General features: G+C 49.0%; 1 protein-coding gene across 4 annotated transcripts in view; it reads left to right on the forward strand.

The window, feature by feature from the left end:
- RERE (arginine-glutamic acid dipeptide repeats) overlaps positions 1-18520 on the forward strand; it is a 167690-nt gene that overhangs the window by 115241 nt on the left and 33929 nt on the right. For all 4 annotated transcript variants that reach the window (XM_042883408.1, XM_042883410.1, XM_042883409.1 and 1 more), the window contains one exon: positions 14250-14330. In XM_042883408.1, coding sequence (XP_042739342.1) covers positions 14250-14330 — 81 coding nt within the window. The remainder of the gene's footprint in view (positions 1-14249; positions 14331-18520) is intronic.

The following is an 18520-nucleotide window of genomic DNA, read 5'->3' on the forward strand; positions in this document are numbered from 1 at the left end:
GCAAACACCCAGAACTCCAAATAGTCCATAGGCCAGTAAAGACTCTGTTCAGGTTAAGAATGAAGGAAGTTGTAGCTGGAGAAAAGGATGGGAACGTCCGGTTCTAGCAGTAAAAAGTAACTGAGGAAGGATCAGGCTTTTCTGCTAGAGAAACAGAATGGTTATTTAAAAGTTGCATAAATTACAGTTAGCTTGCAGCTGCAGGAGATGTGAAATGATGTGCTGTAATCCAGCCAGAAAATAATGCGGTGAGAGAAGGTGAATTGAGTTTCAAACCAGCTTTTTAGACCAGAGGTATCCATCTCTTTGGTTGTGATTAACTTGCATCAGAATTTGATCCGAGCCATTGTTTCAAGGGATCGATCTTGCACATGCAGCACCGAGTTTATTGTCAAGTCCTTTTGGAAATGAGACAGTGAATTAAAAATCAATTATACGTGCAGAAAAGTTTGTGTAGGGCAATCAATTTTGTCCTTTTAGTTTGCAGAAAGATTCCATTGTTTAACCAGCTGTGAAGAGGAATGAATTTTAAAAGCCTCCAGCAGATGAGATAGCCCGACTGGAGTGGGGGTAGGTGAAAAAAAATAATAATTTCAGCATTTCATGTTCAGCAAAGACTGCCTTCGGGGATAAATCTATAAATCCCACCGGTGACCTTGGCTTCGAAATGGGCCATTTCACTGCTTTCCTTAATCTTGATCTTTCCACAGCTGCCACATAAGTTAGCCTTTTCTTAACAATACCATGATGGTTTTTTTGTTAGCTTGAGCTGCCATATGTTTCTGGATTCGTCGTCTTTCTGCCTTGGTGCGGAATATTTTTATCTATTAAGTGCTTGCCATGCTGCTGATCCCCCAAAATAACACAGCAAATATTTGCGCTGGCCACTTGCCACAGCTTAGAAAGCTGTTTGAGTGCAGGGACGGGAAGCCACGCTCTGAGCTCTGCTGTAAGCTCAGTACCTGGTAGTTGCTCGCAGAAGTTGGTATTGTGCTTTGTTTCCTACAGGAAGGTCTGTAATAGGCAGAAGGCGTGCATGCAGCTCACTGTTGCCACAGGGAAAGAATCTGCTGCTTGGAAGATTAATAAATACGACGGCGGTTGATTGTTGAAACCATGTTTTTCATCTCATTTTCAAGGGCGTCTTAAAAATGGAGATGGCTTACACCGCCCGGCGTCCTCCATCATCCTTCCGTGTTCATTTAGAAACGAGAACAAGGCACTGGGGGGACTTGAGAGATTGCATTTGTTCTCCCATAGGGCAGAGTGGTTATTTTATAGATGAAGAGGGCCCAAAAAGCTATCCTGGTAGTTTCTTAGCAACGGAGCTGGAGCAGTGCTCAGTGTCCGCACGCGTCAAGCAGGGTCGTGCAGAGGTATGAGCCCATGGCTGGGCTGGAACAAAGCGTGCTGCCCAGTGCTGTGGGGCACGCAGTGCCTCTGGTGCTGCCTGCATGCTGTGGGGCTCAGCTTCTGCTTCTCCCCATCAGGACGTGCTCTGGGCTGTCTGCATGCTCTGCACTCATATGCAGACTTCTGCCTGTTGAGAGATCCAGAATCTGCTTCCAATGGAACGTCATCTTACATCCCCTTCTTCTCTAGGGGGAAACTGAGGCACAGCATCGGCAGCAAGAGCATCGGGAGGGGGCAGGGAGCCCTTCTGCAGGGCTGTAGGGTTGGAGCTTTCACCACAGCAAGCAGAACCATGGGAGCGATTGCAGGAGCTCATGTTGTAATCAGAGTAGAACTCCACTGCCCCTTTATCAGGTGGTTTTTTGGCTTAATTTCTAGAAGATGCTGCATAGCAAAGCTGTCTTGCTTACATCTCGCTGACCTGTTTGATCTCTGCTTTGTACATACACTTAATTCCCAAATTCTGGAATTTATATTTTTGTAACTACAACCTGGAGTTGTTAATAGCATGGTTAACTTTTAGGTTTGGTAATTTCAACAGGATACGTTTCAATTTGCTTCCCCTTCTGAATGCTAATTTAAGACGTGGCCTTGGGTTGCTGTCCGGCTCATCTCCTTGCTGTGCATTTACCCAGCATCTGGGATAGCGTGAGGGTTTTTGTGGCTTCAAAAAGAATTTATTAACTTAAATATATTGTTTAGCTCTCCGTTTTCAGATTTTTTTTCGTTCAGCTCTGAGGAGTGTGAATTAAATTCAGTTCAGCTTTTTAACACTTCGGTGAGGTGGGGTATGGAGGTCTGCTGGCTCACAGGGGGTGGTGACAGTCTGCAGTCCTGCTGCTGATCTCAGTGGCTTTCAGTGGCCCTGTCATGTCAGTGAGTTGGTAGAGTTAAGGTGTTAGATGTGAATCTAAGGGATCCTTACCTCGTTAATACCTAACTGCACTTTCCATGGATACGTATAGCTACATTAAGTGCTTTGAGTTTTTCCATGACAGATGTGATGGACGCATCCAGCATCTCTGCACACCTTGCCTTTGGCAGAGCTGTGTCACTGAGTGCCTGGAGCTCAGGGCTTGCAGGCAGCTGCAGATCTCTGCTTTGTGCTGAGAGAACTGTGGGAAGCAGCAATTTGCTGCTCCAAGAATTTGCTTTGAAAATGCACCAAGAAACTCCAAAACCTAAGGAGCAACGCTGTCACCAACATAGCAAGATGACTTCTTTGCTGTTTTTGGCTTTTTTTTTCCCCTCTTGAAACCTTGGCACGCTTGACTTTCCCTGTGAGAAGCTCTCTGGTGCGGTTTGTGTCTGATGCAGCACCTTTTGCTGTTAAGGATGCAGAGGTTTTCATATTTTGCCTTTGTTCTCCAAAGCAAAAAGCACTACGGCTTGGCAGAAGGGTTGGCTGTGCCCTCATATTTGTCTTACGTGAGTGCAGAATTGGGAAAATGTGTGGTTGCTCCGAATTTAGGAGAGGGGAGGAGATGGATGCAGGCACCTGCTGCGTGCTGCCGCGGGCTCCCACCATGTTCCTAATGGATTTTAATTATGAAAGGGGCAACTTGTTAGAGCTGATTGTGCAGTTGGTGGAAGGCGTTAGCTCACAACAAAATAGGAGACGTAAGTGCTGGCTTAGTCACTTGCAGAGAAAGCTCCTTCCAAAGTGGCACTGGAGGAGCAGCAGAAGCACTGCCCTCTGTGTGGGGGACTTGGTGTCCCTGGGAGCTGTGAGGTGCCCGAGGCTCCCACTGCAGCACAGAAACCAAGCCGTGTGGTTGTGACTTGTGGACTTGAGCATAGGTGAGGTGATTTTTGAAGCACGCTGCTCTTGCTGAAGTTCTGATTTGGATGTCAGAAAAGACTGATTTTTTTAACAGCTCTTTTCATTTTTCTAGTAGCTATCCAAAAAAACCCCGGCTGCAAAACTGGAGTAACTCCTCATATGTCGCTGGAATTGCTACGATCCTGCCTGGCAGCTCAGCTCAGACGTATTTAGTAGGGACCAGTGGCTGTTGCAGCAGAAAATGACAAAATTCTTCATCAAATTGCTATAGTGACATGGTTCTTATTTAAGGAGCTGTGATTACTGTCACAACATGGATGCTCTGTGTGCTTTAGCGCTCAGGACTTATCTTTCCCACACAAGCATAAGCAGTGTGAATGCCAAGATACACCTCATTTGCAAGTTCAGTTTGCATGATAAATTTTATTTTTCTAATCTTCTCTATCAACAGCACTGATTTTTTTTTTTTTTTAAGTCTTTCAGATGACATAAAAACGCATTTTAATGAAGCAAATTAGATAGCTTTGTCTCCTTTTGCACATAAGCGGGGTGGCCATATTCAATTAGGCTGAAAAATGATCATTTGTTCTATTACAGGCTGTAACAGAGCGCGAGAGAAAACTGTGATCCATCACCAGTTGCTCAGCTTTCTGTTACTTAAATCACTTGCCATTCTGTCAGCAGCTCTGAACCCTCTATGGGAGCCATTATTTTATTTAAGTTTGTGGAGGTGTCACTTGTTTGATAATAGGCTGCTTCTGTAGCAGGCGCGTCGAGACTAAATATTAATCATTTTCTGCATCCATCCAAGATTCCTAATTAGTTAGAAGGGTAACAGCGCCAGTAAAGCTAATGATTATACTGCCATAAAGAGAATGTGACAGCAAATAAGGAGCTGATCCAGCGGGATGCTGAGCGCCTGCCAGTGCCGGGGGAGCTGCATAGGTTGGAGAGTGGAAATGCCCCCTTGGAAGAATGCTGTCTCCCATTTCATAGCAGCCAAATACCTTTTAAATGTTTGTATCATCAGCAGAGAGGAGCCTGACCAGGCAGTCCCTGGGCAGCTGGTAAATAAACTGCGCTCCTGCAGCGGTTTGGTGCGGTTGGCTCTGCTCTTCCTTCCTCCTCTATGCGCTGCGTAAAGGCCACATTTTGCTGGTGAGGGTGCAATCAGAAGCTGCCACTCCGTGCTCCTTTTTCAGCCTCGCTTTTGTACTTTCATGAGCTGTGGTTTTGAAGACATTGCGGTGAGGACTCAGTGTGCATCACGCCTGGGTTTGTGGTTTTGCTTCAGCTTGTACTGGCCCCTTGTTATCTCACTCGCTCCCCCATCCACTTGTCTGTGAGCCACCATCTGTTTCTTCTTCTTTTGTTCCTTTCCTTACTCTTTCCCCTCAGCCCCTATTCATGGTATCCTCTCAGGTTTATATGGCTTTTAGGCCACGTGGAGGGATTGACCAGACGGGGGCTTATGTGTTTTGAAGAGCCAAATAAGCATCCCGTCACATTGCCCCCACCCAGACTGCAGAAAAGTCAAACCCTGAAATCAACCCCTGCATTTGTTACGGACAGCAGAAAGAAAAGGAGGCACCTCCGTTTTATTGGGGTGCAGACAGTTCAAAGGACTCGATCTGTTTGGGAGGCCACTGTCCAGATTTACTCTGGGGAAGTAATTTCAGCATCTCAGCACTGCTTCTCCACCCCCACCCCCCTTCATGGTTCCTTTGACACCTTTCCCTTTGTTATATGTGTGTTCCTGGTCCTTTGTTTCCATTTCTTTTTTTTTTTTTTCTTTCCTCTTTTATTCATGGATTATTTTTTCGTGTTTGGCACCATGTTGTCTCCCCCCTCCCTCCCCTTCTAGATGTTTTTATTCAGAGGCCCTTACACAAAAGAAAAGGGAACTTATGAATCATCTGCAGCTTTTTTAAGCTACTCTTACACGTTAGCGCCAAGATCACCGTGTGAGCCAACGTCTTCCTCAGTAATTGGATGGCTGTGTAGCAGAAGTGCATCAGTCACTCACTGTGATCTTACATACCTGGGACAAAGATGGAATGGATAATTGAACAGTGCAGGTTGCAGTGCGGGTTCTTGTGTCACAGGAGCTTGCAAGAAACTCAATTCCCAGTGCAAAGGGTTTGTAGTTCTAAAGGGAGGAAGAGAATCAGTCCTGATAATTCAGCTACCAGCGTGTAAGCTTTGACAGGAGCATCTTCATGCAGATTGTGGTGCCCGGGCTGCCTGCTGACTGCACCCACACCAGCAGGAGCTGCAAGCTGTGCTGTCTGGTTGGCTGATGGATCTGAGGGCTTGCTGACTTGCTAAATCTGCTGCTTTTCCATGGGGACAGTGCTGTGTCCCTAGGCTCCCCAGTGACTGCTCTTTCTAATAATTTGACTAGCAGAATTTTCATATAATAGAGGTTTCAGGGATGGTTGAAGAACACGGGTTCAAAAACGAGTGGTAATCTTGGACTTTGACACATCAAAGTGACTGAAGAGCTGTATGAAATTTGGGTTGTTCTGAATATGCCCATTCTGGTTGCAGGTTTTGTGATAGCGTACCGTCCGAAGTGGGCATGGAAATGACTGAATTTTCACTTCTCAAAACACAAACTTCCCAAATTCTTGAAACGTCAATCCCATTTTTGTTGTGAGCAGTGCAGCGGGATGCAGGACTGCTGTTCAGGATGGAGTTTGTTTTCTGCTCAATACAGGAAATGCTCTCGCCGTATCTCCTAGCTTGGAATTGGACTTTTGTTGTGGCTGGTATTTCTTACAGCTGTGCTGCCTCAGGTAGCTCTGCAGTGAGCAGCAGCTGTATCCTGAGACGTCTGGGAGGTTGGCAGGGGTCTGTCTTGGTGCTTGGACTCAGATGTGGGCACGGTAACAGTGAGCAGCCCCGCTGTTTAATTATTGACTTGGTCCAGTCATCTGCAGGAATATTTGCCTCTCTATATGGGTAATTTCCTTGGGGATTCTTGCCACCATTTTGTCTCATTATTCGTGGATCTGTTTGTTGCTCTAAAGCATGGGAGCTCTTGAAATGGTTTTGTTCATTTCCTCCTGTCATTTGCGGAAAGTCGCTGTTTGACAGCAGAAATGCAGCCTCCAGAATAATTGACAATAACACTCGAAATCCCAGAGGAGCAATATTTCCACAAGAGGGAACTTCCACTAGAAACAGCGTGATGGGATCTTGACAGGATCATACAGCACATTGCAGGTAGTCTGAGCGCAGCTTTTTGTGCACGGCGTCACTGACTGTGCAGGAGGACAGCAATGCCACTGTGAAAGAGGGAAGGCAATGGAAATGCTTGGATGTTTAAGTTACGCTTACTTTGTGTTAAGCCCCAGGTTGGCTGTTGGCTTTGTGGCCTGGTGCCCACCCATGCTAGTGCCTGGAGTTGGTGTTGGAGATTTAATGGAGATCTGCTTTATGTGAGCAGACAGAGGTGTTTCCTCCAGTATTCCGTGTGATCAAGATTTGGAGAAGGGGAGGAAGAAGGCTGATGCTCCAAAGTGATGCAGGAGGAGCGCAGCCGGGTTTTGGCTCACGTTGCGCATGCTGTTAGATGTGTTGTTTGGATCTCTGCTGCTGGATTCTGTCTTTCAACCTGCTTCATCCTGCTCAAAACAAATTACCATTGGGACTGTTATTGTTATATTTTTATATTTGTTAAGAAAGTGCATTTTCACCATTTCTGGGTTAGTCTTTAAGTTCTGCATTAGTTTTTAAGAAACAAATAACCAACCCTTTTTTATAGAAGCTTGCTGGTTAAGTGCTGACTTTCTGCTACTTATCTATATGGAGAGATCCTCTCAGATGCCCAGTGGGAAAGGAGGCATGTCCTTGGGAAGCAGCACTGTCCCACTCTTTTTTAACTCTGTTTATTTATGTGATGTACAAGAAGGCTTTGTTGTGTGACAACTTTGTAACAGCAGCTTAAAATAATCAGAGGGGGCTCAGTGTGCAGGAAATGGTAATCTGAGGTATAATCAGAAGCTTGCTGTTGTCTTCTGGCAGCAGCAAATGGTTTTGTTTGCCTGGGTCACAAAAAAATACGGGACATTCTCTTGAATTCTGAAAACGCCACTTTAGCAATATGTATACATGTATGAAAACACACTCAAATCTTTTCGGCTGCGTTTGCAGCGGTGAGAAAACATTGGTGTTTGGGACCAGGAATGTCAGGAGCCGTGTCACAGCCGGCCCTTTCTGTGCCAATCCCAAGTTTGGGGGTTTTTCAAGGTTTCTGCCCCCGGGGAGGACGGGGCTGTGGCTCTGGGTGAACCAGGGATGTGAGGTCGAGATTGCTTCCTGAGGATGAGGGCAGAGCCAGCGGCTGGGGAAGCTCTGCGGCCTGCAGGAGGTGGGCCCTGCTGTCTGGCACGGCTCCTTACTGACGTGGGCAAGCTGGCGTGCCCAGTTTTGTGCCGTGGGAGTGATTACACTCAGCAGCACGAGGGAATGCCTGCACGCGTTACACGTCGCTTCTGCTCTGCAGGGCCGGGCTTGAGCTGGCGGCCCTCAGCCTGTGCTCTGGGTGTGGGGGGTGCGAGGGGAGCAAGTCAGGCTGTTTGTCGGGCAGCTTTCCTGGAACCCGGGAAAGCAAAGTCAGGTTTTTCTGTTTCTGCTGCCGCGTTCGTACCCCACGTCAGCATGACGTGCGCTGCAGGCCGCCCTCAGGTTGGCTTTCTCGGCGTGCTGCAGAATCGATCTCATTTACCAGATCACGCTGTGTGAGCGCGGCCTCCCCGCAGCTCCCCAGCAATTAGTGAGCAGGCGGGAGCCGCGTGTTCCTCACAGCAGCCCTTTGGCTCCCATTGCGTGGCAGCACTGTGGCAGCTCTGGCCCTGCCATGCCACACAGCTGTGTGCGGTGCGGCCACGGCCTGGCAGCCCCTGGTGTTGGGGTGTGCGATGAGACAGCCAGCGCTGGCTGTCAGCGGGACCACAGGGAGAGCAAGAATGAATGCTCGTTGTTTACGTGTAACTGATCTCTTTTTTACGGTCTGTTTTCTTTCTCATCTCCTCACGGAAACAGGTACAATACTTGCAAGAGAAGAACAGCCTTGCCGGCAGCTTGGGGGGAATTGTAGACCTGTACTGTAGCAATAGCTGTCACAGTGTGGCTGGTAAAACAGCAAGGGATGGCGGTGGGGTCAGCAGCACCCCCAACAGCCCAGATCTCACAAGGAATGGTTGGATCCTGCCCAGCTCAGGGAAAGCTTCAGTCACCTCCCAGAGTGTGCTGCCTTTGTTATAGGGTTTGGCATTGGTCCTTGATGTGAAGCAGAGAGGGGAAAAGGACAAGCTGGGTAAAACTGATGTTTGGGCTGCAGTTCGCACCCTGCTCGGGTTTGTTTCTCTCACCCCTTAAAACGTCACTTTGGGAAAATAAAGAGGAGCAAATCTGGGGGGCCTTCAGGTGAGCAGTGAAGCTGTGCTGTGCTGCCTGCAGGATGGACTTATCTGCAGGCCCAGCGTGAGGGGGCTGGCACCTCCAGGGCAGCAATTCCACATCTCTGTAAGGAGGAGAGACGGGATGATGAATCCTCTCTGACCTCCAGAATGGCTGCACAAATACTTTATTGAGAATTCTAAGTAAATGCGTTTGTAACTAGTAATCCTGCTCCGCATGCAGTCTCATTTAGCCAACTGTGTATGCAAATGTGCTATTAATGTGTTTGCATCCAGTATAAATATACAAATCTAATCTGTTTATATATGTAATTTACACACAGCTGTGCTCACGCTCACTTAATACCAATATTTTCAGCAAGCGAGAGGTATCATGGGAGACCTATTGTTCAAAACAAAAGCTACCAGAGCAGCACCATGGCAGGGGGATCATTATCATCTCAGGATCTTTTGGCAGTCCCTTGAGGGGCTCTGCTTAATGACTTTCTGTCTGTGTACGGCGGGGATGTGTGGAACGGGCTCTGGTGGCTGCTGGGTGCCTCTGCACCTTCATGGTGCCCCTGTGCTGAGTGCCTCACGTTCAGGTGGGTCCAAGTGGGAGGCCAGCTAATTGCTTAGCGCCTTAAAGCCTTTCCACTGATGTATTTCTTGCATGTTACTGCTTATGAAGGACTGGGGGTTCTTCTGGCCTAGAGGGTGTCTGATTTTTATGATGTGTCTGTGGCCAGCAATGCACGCTCAGAGGTGACATGAAAACCCAGTGAGAACATCAGTGCCTCTGTAGGTTGCTACTGATGAGCACCATCAGTGTGTTGAGTTTTCTGTAAAATCAAGTAAATTGACTTAGTAAAAAAGGGCTTTTATTTTCAAAAAATTATAAAAACTTAAAGGACACTTTTTTTTTTTCCAAGACAATATAATTGTTGTAATAAATTGACAAGAAAAATAAGCGGGCCAGTATGTAATAGGAGTGAATTTGGTTTTAGTATGTAGTACGAACTAAAGCCACAATCTGCTCAGTGAATAAAATAATCAGGATGCCAAGGATGTTACAAAAACCGATATGCACACATGCTTTTATATAGCTTTTATATAGCTGTCCTCTTCTGCTGCTTTACAAGGTGCTCACCTGCACGTGGCCCATGGGATGGAGCAGCCTGAGAGCCCCTGGGTGCTGTAGGCTGAAGGCAGATCTTCCCCCAGAGATCTGAGCTGCCTCTGCTGGCCGGTGTGAGATGTGTGCACGTCCCTGAGGCGGTGCCACAGCCAGGGGAACTGCGGAGGCGCTTGGGGAAGTCTCGTGGAGTCTTTGCATTGAACAAGTTTGCCAGCTGGGTGATTTCTGCAAGCTTGCTGTGAACTGATGTAATCAACAGCAGCACGAGTATCTAATGCTAAGGGTAAAATTGCTGGCTACTTCAAAATTAAATTTAAAAAAAAAACATTAAGCAGAGTTACGGTAGTGACAGGAAACAATAAAACAAAGGAAGTTCAGATGAGGTTGAAGCATATCCTGTTCTCCCAGCAGCGGGGCGTATTAAAGGAACACAGCAGGCCTGAATATAGGTTTTCCTTGACAGTCCTTTCCCAGTGGGCTGATTTCACAGGGTTTGAGGTGAGCTTTGCGGGGTCACAGTCCTCATTCTGTGCTCTGTCATAACCCAGAATATCCCATGACCTCGGGATACCGGTCCTCCCCCAGTGCCAGGCTGCTTGCCCACTGCTCCTGCCTGCTCCTGAGTGCACAGAGCTCCTCGGAGGGGAGAGCACCACTGACATGAGCATCACTTTCTGCTGTAGCCAAGTTAATGCGGTGAGGAAAAAAAATGAGTAATGCAAGTTATTTTGTAAGAGAGCTGGCATCTTCAGGCTGAACTGCCTTCCTTGTCTCGTGGATCTTACGGAAGCTAGGGGGTACTTCTGTTCCTAGAGGACAGCGTGTATCATTTAACCTTATCAGCAAATGTCTTTATTTGTGCTGCACACACATAAGCGAAATATAATGTTAAAACCCAGCCAAGCTTTTAATAAAATGTACTCTGCGTGCTGAAATGCAGCCAGCGTGCGATGTCTGCATGCTAAGAATTGTTTGGGGCCATCTATAAACGTGCTGCACGTTTTGAGTTTTGCAGATGAGACCAAATCTCATTTTCTTTTCAGAACTGCCATAATTTCTCATCCTGGGAAATTTAGGAAATAAAGATGCTTTTTACACATTTAGTGTTTATTTGCTGTTAACTATTAAAGCCCTGTAAATCTTCTCACTGCGTTTGCCGTAAAACTTAATAAGGTGCATTAAATGTGGGAGATGGTGACAACTTCAGCTGCTGTCTGCCTTGCAAATCTTAGGCCCTTCAGAGCGTGCTCTGCACCTATTGCTTCCGCGGTCATAAAACAACAGTGCTGCTTTCCATTCTAGCTTCCCTTTTTATAAACTCGTAATTTAAGGAAAGGTTTGGGAGAAGAACTTGTTGTTCTTGGATGTGGTCTAAAGATGGGATTTTTTTATTTTTTATTTTTTTTTTTGAAAAAATGAAAGAAATCCGTATTTGTTGGATTAAGGAGGAACAGCACAAGCTCTGTTTGTGTGTTTGCAAATGTGTGGCATTACAACATGCTTTTCATTAATTAACCAGGTGGGAGTCGTGGGAAGGGAATGAAATAACACATGGAGCCTCTTAGGGAGAATTTATTTGATCTAAACCCAACTGAAGCATTACCTCGGAAGAGGCATAAGTAGCACTTACAGATTCACAGTTTTATCTCCTGTCCTTCCCATCTGAAGCCCGTGAGGTTTCTGCTTGAAGTTCTTAAACTGATTAAGCGGGTTATTTTGCACTAGGAGTTGTTCTCGTGTGCTTCTGGACTTCAGATTTCTGCAGCAAACAAGAAAAGCAAAGCGGGAGCCCCGGTTCCCAGCTAAACCCGGGGTGCTGCATTTCAGCACGCAGCAGCACATTTTTCCTGCCAGGCTGTAATCTCTTGATAATGGAAACCCTGACGCATAACCTTAACTGCAGCTTTGCAGTGGCATTATCATCACATTGATAAACATGCCATCTGAGCTCTGTTAGGCAGAACATAATGGCTTTGTGTATCTTGTCATGATATTTGTTTCTTGGGATAAAATATGGGACCTGCACGGAGCACATATGCAAACATTAGCATACTTGTTCCTTGTTCTTCCCCGGTTATTTATAGCTCCCTGTTTACACATTGGAGCAGGATACTGTAGAATCTAATAAATTTTACTGGGGCCACCGAAATTATAAAATGGCAGGAGGAGAGCTTGTGTTCTGGCTGGTCAATAGCCATGGTAACCACTCCATAAACATCTCTGTGGGCTGTCAGTATTGACTGGCCCAGCGAGCCATGGGATTTCCTAATGCTGCTTCACAACAATAATTATCCACAGCATTTTTGTCAGCTGCGTTACGGATGGCCTTCGGCCACAGCACAAACAGTAAAGCTGACAGCGTTCTGTCATAAGCAATGTTGTCAAGTAACGCTGAAGTGGTCGCGTTGAAATGCTTCTCTTCATTTCTCAAAGTACACAATTTGGATTTTCATACAGTTGGGCTTTAGAGCCCCTTCTGTTTGACCAGAGCTTCCCCTCCTGTGCAGCTGTAAGGCTCATGGTTCTACAGGGCAGTGCTGGTGTTGCCAGGTGCCTTCTGCCAGCGCACGAGATGCAGATGTGCCATTTGTTGCACATCACTTGTGCAGGGAGGAGAAAATCTCAGCTGCCAGGCAGCCTGTTTGATGGCACACGGGAGAGCCACAGGTCACTGATGTGGTAACGATTTGTTTCTTCAATATTTAAAAGCACTTTGGAGCACGCTCTGTTGTGCCTGACCTGGAGAAAAGCAGTTCCTGCTGCGGGCGGGGGGAGAACTGAACACCGTGCCTGAGTTAATGGAGGACTGGAGCAGGAAGGAGAACTTGGAGAATACAATAAACTCCTTCTTAAAAAGGCAGTAACAATGGCCAGGCCTTGCTAAGTTGTAGATTTTCTATTGAAGTTGATGGAGCTGCTGCTTGTGCGTGGTTGTTAAGATGTGGTGAGCCACAGACAGGGATCCCATTGCTGTTTTGGCATGTGGGAAAGGCAGGAGGGGGCTCCTTAGCTTTCCCTGGAGCTGCTGCCGTCTTTCCTGGCCAGGAAGCACGAAGCAGAAGAGGTACAGCCATGGAGTGACCTCTACCTCAGTGCCCTGGAAGCTCCAGGCCTTTCACATGCTAAATGCCCAGAGGTACGGAGCGCTGCCTGCTGCACGGTGCTCTGTACGTTGCTCTGCGGCTCTCTGCCTGTGCTGGGCTGCTGCCTTACTGCCAGTCTTTGGTCCTGCAGCCTTCGTGCACATCCAGCTGGTGGCTGTGAGCTGGCAGGGCTGGAAGCTCCGAGCACACACGTGCCCCAGGCGTGTTCCTGGCTCACCCTGCAGCCCTACTGGTTTGGAGGGTCAGGGTTAGGTGAGGACAGAGCCCTGTGGGAGCAGATCGGCAGAATGATAAGGGGTGAGGTGGCAGTGCTGGGAGCTCAGGAGGGCCCTGATCGCTCGTGTTGCCCTCACGCACCGCGGCACTTGCCTATGTGCACAGAGATGTGGTGCAACGTGCACTAAACCGACCTGAGAGCCGCGTTTCTGCTTCGGGCATTACCAGTTCCCTGGCACGTTGGGGCCGGGCCGCTTACCGGCATCCCTTTGTAGGCAGAAGTTGGTACGTGCCAGCGTGTGCATTGCTGTTAGGGCAAGGGCACGCCGAGCTCCGGCCCTTCAGGACAGGGACACGCGGTGCTGCGTTTTAATCTCGCGGTTGCGCTCCGGCGTGGCCAGATGTGGATCGTCAGGGTCCCTTCCACCCCCGGCCCTTCTGCCATGCCGCACACCGTCGGGGCGCGGCCAGCCGACCCCGGCCCGGCTCGGGGCTCCTCGGGCGGAGGCGGCGCAGCCCCGGTCCGAGCACGGCCGTCGCTTCCCAGCTCCGCGGGGCCGGGGGGGCCGGGCCGATCCAGGCCGCCTTTTGCGGCGCACCCGCCCAGCCCCGCCGCGATCACATGCTGGGCGCCCGCGGCCGCCTCCCGCCCGGCCCGGCCCTCCGCTCCGCCGCCGCCCGCCATCGCCGCGCTCCCCCTCCCCGCGCCGCCGGATCCCCCTCCTCCCCCTCCTCCCCCTCCTCCTCCTCCTCCGGCCCCGGGGCTGCGCTCGGGGGGCTCCTCGGGAGCCGCGGGTTGTGCCGGTGGGGCTGCCGGGGCTGCCGGCCGTCGCGCCGCGGGCTCGGATCACTTTTCTCCCCGGGAAATCGCCGCCGCGCATTCGCCGTTCGCCGCTTCTGCCGAGTTGGGAAGCGGCTCGGGGCCGCGCGGAGCTCCGCCGGGCTCGGCTCGGCTCGGCGCTGGCTGCGGCACCGACTGCGCTCAGAGCCGTCGGAGATCGGACGCCGAAGGGAATCCGATGTGATTTCGGCCGTGTCTGCGCGGAGCCGTCCCTCCCCGCCTGCGTACGTGTGCGCTTCTCTCGCTCTCGCTCTCGCTCTCTCTCGCCCGGTGCCCGGGCTGCCGTGCCGCTCCGGGAGCGCTCTGCCTTCCCCTGCTGACGTGCCCTTTTTGTTATCTTTTATCGCAGAAACGGTTCATTAAGGGGCTGAGGCAGTACGGCAAGAACTTCTTCAGGATCCGAAAGGAGTTGCTTCCGAATAAGGAGACCGTGAGTACACCCAGACTTTGTGTCATTCGCCTTTCTGCTGTTCGGTGCTCGCTCTTACAGAGCCGTTCCCTTCCCACCCCGATTGAATTCTGCTGGCCCTGAGGGAAGAGGAGCGCGCAGCTGTGGGAAGGTGGCGGTGATTTTTGGGGCTGTTTGTGGGGTTTCGGTGTGTGAAAGGCGTTACGTAAAGGAGTCGGTGCCGGACGGAGTCGTTCAGGCAGCGCGGAGTGTATTTCTGGAGAGCAAATCTAATTTTAAATTCTGACATTATGAGGGGATAATACGTTTATGTCGCCGAGTCGGGCTCAAATGGCAGCGGGTAATTAAAGCAAGCCTAAACCAAAACAGAATCTAATTGAATCTGGAAGAATGAGGTATGTGCTGCTGCTCCCCGACCTGCGCGCTCCGTGCTCGCGTTTAACTCTTCGTCTCCTGCAGCGTGCGGGCAGCGAATGTGGAACTTCAGCTGCAGAAACTGCTCTGTGCCTCCAACTTCACGCAGCTCCACGGCTGCCCGGCTCTGCTGCAAACCCCGGGGTGGGCAGGGAGCAGGGTGAGGTTTCTTTGGGGGCAGAGGGAAGCTTTGGGAAGCCTGGGGAATGCAGTTTGCTTCCCACGAGTGCTGCTCGCCCGGCGTCTCTAGAAGCTTCGGTTTCAGTGCTGCAGGTGTCATTTAGCTGCCAGGAGGGTCTGGGAGAGCAGTGCTCGCGTTTGTTCTGAATTCAGATAGCGGTGGGAAAAAAACCAGGGCAGAGCGACTGTATTTTAGCAGTGTCAGTGCATTTACGTTAGCGATGCCGTTTATTTAGAGCGCGATGGAGGTGAGGATGTTCAGACTGTTCTTTGTGTTTTTTGTTGTGGCTTTTTTTTTTTTGTGGAAGCTGGAGGTTCGGTAGGAAAGAGCATCCCCGTGAAAATATTTGTAAGGCTCTGACAGACCATAGGATGTGTCGGTTCTCTCCTTGTGACGTGGTGCTGTGATATCACAGCCGTGCGTCAGTAAATGGTTAACGAGAGCGGTGAATCAGATGGAAGGGGAGGGGGCAGTGGTTCCTGGGGTGCCTGGGTCGGTCTCTGATTACACTGAGAGCGATAGGAAAACCTAATTGCCAAACAAGTGTGGGTAGACTCAGCTTTGGTATTTGGTTGGGGTTGGGGCAGGAAGGCCTGGTTTGGGGAGGGGGACAGCCGAAATAGAATGCTTCTTAGCAGTGTACCTTTAGCCTCAGCCCTCCTTTCCTCTTTGCAGCAGTACTTAACCATGTATTTAGGACAGATCAATATGTACTTCAGAAGGTATTCTTGCTGATGGTGAAGTTACTGATGGTCCTGAGTGCTCTTTTAAAGTTTGAATGAGAACTGTGAAATACGGTTTTAAATATAACATGCCTTTTTGTGGTGGGGAAAAGGCGCCTGCAGGAGAAAAGGAAGACTAAAGCTGAGAGCTGGGGGCATGTGCCTGACCCTGCTTCTGCTGCGTGGTTTCTGCTGCTTGCACTTGGATATCAGGCCTAAGGCTCTGCAAAAGGTTTGCAAGCGGTGTGAAATGTGATCCAGGCTGTTATTGCTCAAGTGTTAGATTTTTGTTTCGTTAGGCCTCCATTTTTAGCGCAGGGAAGACTAAATATTAACTCGGAGCAACTGGGCGCCGTGTGCTGGTGGCTCGGAGCAGGCTGCTGTAGCCCCTGGTGGTAACTGATCTACAAGTAACCTTTGACCAGCAGCAGATTGTTTAATCTCTGTTTCCTATTTTTGCCTCCAGGTCCCCTTCTGCGCTCTTTTAATTCCCACTTTATTTCCCCCCCCCCCCCCCCCAAAACAAAACTGGCAGCACTTTTTCTATCACAAGATGCCCAGAATAAAGGCAGCAGTAAATAATACCTGACTATTCAGCTTTGCTTTTCCTCGTTATGTGGAATATTGCAAATTACAAGGTTGTGGAATTAATTTCTCTGCACTTTTTTTCATCCCCAGAATAATTTCAGATACTTTGCTTGTCATTCTTCTGTTGCAGCACAAAGCAACCCCTTAGCAATTCCAGAAATGCTGCAAAGAAGGCCTTCTTTTCCTCTTTAGCCACCATATTAACATGAGGTAAATCCGTGAAGTCATTTATGCGCTCACAGGAGAGCTACAGCAACTCCTCAGTCCTGCAGAAGCTGCTTGAAAATGAGACAGGGACATTCTTGAAGTGACTTGCCCTAAATGGAAACCAGGTTATGGGTCAGCACAGCCTGCACGCTTCTCATTTCTTAGGCTCCACCTAACGAGTGCCTGCAGTCTGCAGGGAGGGCAGGCAGGGATTCTCCCTCTCTGGAAAACCCACTGAAAATAAAGTTTCCTTATTTTCATGCTTTTCCCCAGTGCCTTTCCTTTTAATGCTGGAAGAACTCCTCCTAATGCCTCCTTAAGCTCGGCGCTCAGACTATTGCATTAGCAGAAGACAGAAACACAAAATTATACAAAATTACACAGGAGCTAGGCCTGTCATGTATTAAAACAAGTCAGTGTTACCGTAAAGGAAGTCTGAGGATTAACGTGATGGTGTTCCTTTCATAATACCAGGAGGTACCCAGCAGCTGTGGTGAGCAATGAGAATTAGGCCACGCTGTACACGTCCTCACAAACAGTGATGTCCTATTTGAGTTACACCTGTGCTTTTTTTCTCTCTGCAGTCAACATGTTAAGAACCCTGTGTTTCTCACGTGTGTTTTAACCAACTTAACACGTTTTTCCAGTATTTTTAAACACAGTAAATTCTAAGTGAATAGCCAGCAAGAAAAGATCTTCATGAAAAAAAAAACAACCCACCAACTGTGTATTAAGGCAGTATTTTTGATGAGGTCTTCGCCAGCCCAGTTTATTTCAAAGCAGCTATGTGGAAGGGAGGTTCCCAGTGGGCATGGGGGTAAACAGCTGTAGCATTCTTTCTTTTCAAGCTTTTATGAGCAAGAGACACAGGAACTAAAGCAGCTCTTATCTGAGCGTGCCCCCTGCTGAAACAGGAGTGCTGAAGTTGATGAAGGAAAGCGGATGGCTTTGAGGCTGCGTCAGTGTTAAGTGGGGATGTAGTGGAGAAAAGGGGCTTAAATGCAGCATCTGAAACTTGCTGAGCTCTGACCTCGTGTCTCCATCCTTCCCAGTGTTCCCAGATGGTTTCCTCTGGTTGTGGCCCCAGCCGTAGTTGAATGGCACTGCTGGGGACATAGCCTGCTCTCTTAGCAGCCCTCCTGATTCTTCCACATGGTATGCCAGGAACTTGTGGAGACGTCGTTGTGACGCGACCGGTCTTCATTAATAACTTCCATCTAGATTCCTGTGTTGTGAGATGCAAGCTAAACAGCTAGCAGCAAGGTTTCGTAACCATCCCAGTTGGCTTTGTGTATGCTTTTTCTTCCTGTTTTGGGCTAATTTCCTAAAACTTGGTGGTAGGGGATTCTCAAAGCGTTAACAGTTCTCTGCTCTGAATTCTTCAGGTGATTACAATGAATTTGAGCATTTCAGAAGGACCAGCACCGATAGGCCTTTGCTAAGTGGGCTTACATGCCTGCAAGGTTGGGACTTGACTTTTTGTGTTCTTATAAATAGCTTAACTCTGTGCCAGTGACGTGCACAAGGTAAGCAGAAGCTGGGTGCAGTGGGAGGAGGAGGCTGAGTCACACTGTTGGCTCGCTCATGGTCAGGGCTGGCTCCTGCTCCCGTCCCAGGCCTGTCCCCCGATGGGGGTCGGTGTCACAGGGTGCCTGAGCTGTTGGAGGCCACAGTCCCAGAAGAAAGGATCTGATTGTTCTCTCGTTTGAGTTCTGTAGTCCCCTTTGGAGCCGATGTGTCTCTGACCAGCAGAGGTCAAACTCTTTAGCCCCTAGAAATGGAGAGGGGCGTATGTGTGTGTCCCTTCAAGCAGCTCTGTGTAAGTTTCAGGCTAGTAATGTGTGTCGGTAGGTGGCTGTCACAATTGCTGCAGTTGAATAGGGCTAAGGAAACACCAAACTTTTCATGGGAATGGGCCCAAGTACTTCTAACCTTTTTTTTTTTCTAGCCTGTTTTTCAAACCAGGGATGGCACCTCCTTGAATGCCTAGATGTTCTCTGATGGCTCCTCCTGCACTCTCTCATTGGTGATGATTTCTGGTATGGGGCTGTGCACATGGGTCTCCTTGTCTGCTTGTCTCTTCTGGGTAGGCTGAAGCC

Source organism: Lagopus leucura, unplaced genomic scaffold (genome assembly GCF_019238085.1).
Source record: "Lagopus leucura isolate 7727_CA_CO unplaced genomic scaffold, USGS_WTPT01 Super-Scaffold_100037, whole genome shotgun sequence".
NCBI classification, from domain to species: Eukaryota; Metazoa; Chordata; class Aves; order Galliformes; family Phasianidae; genus Lagopus; species Lagopus leucura.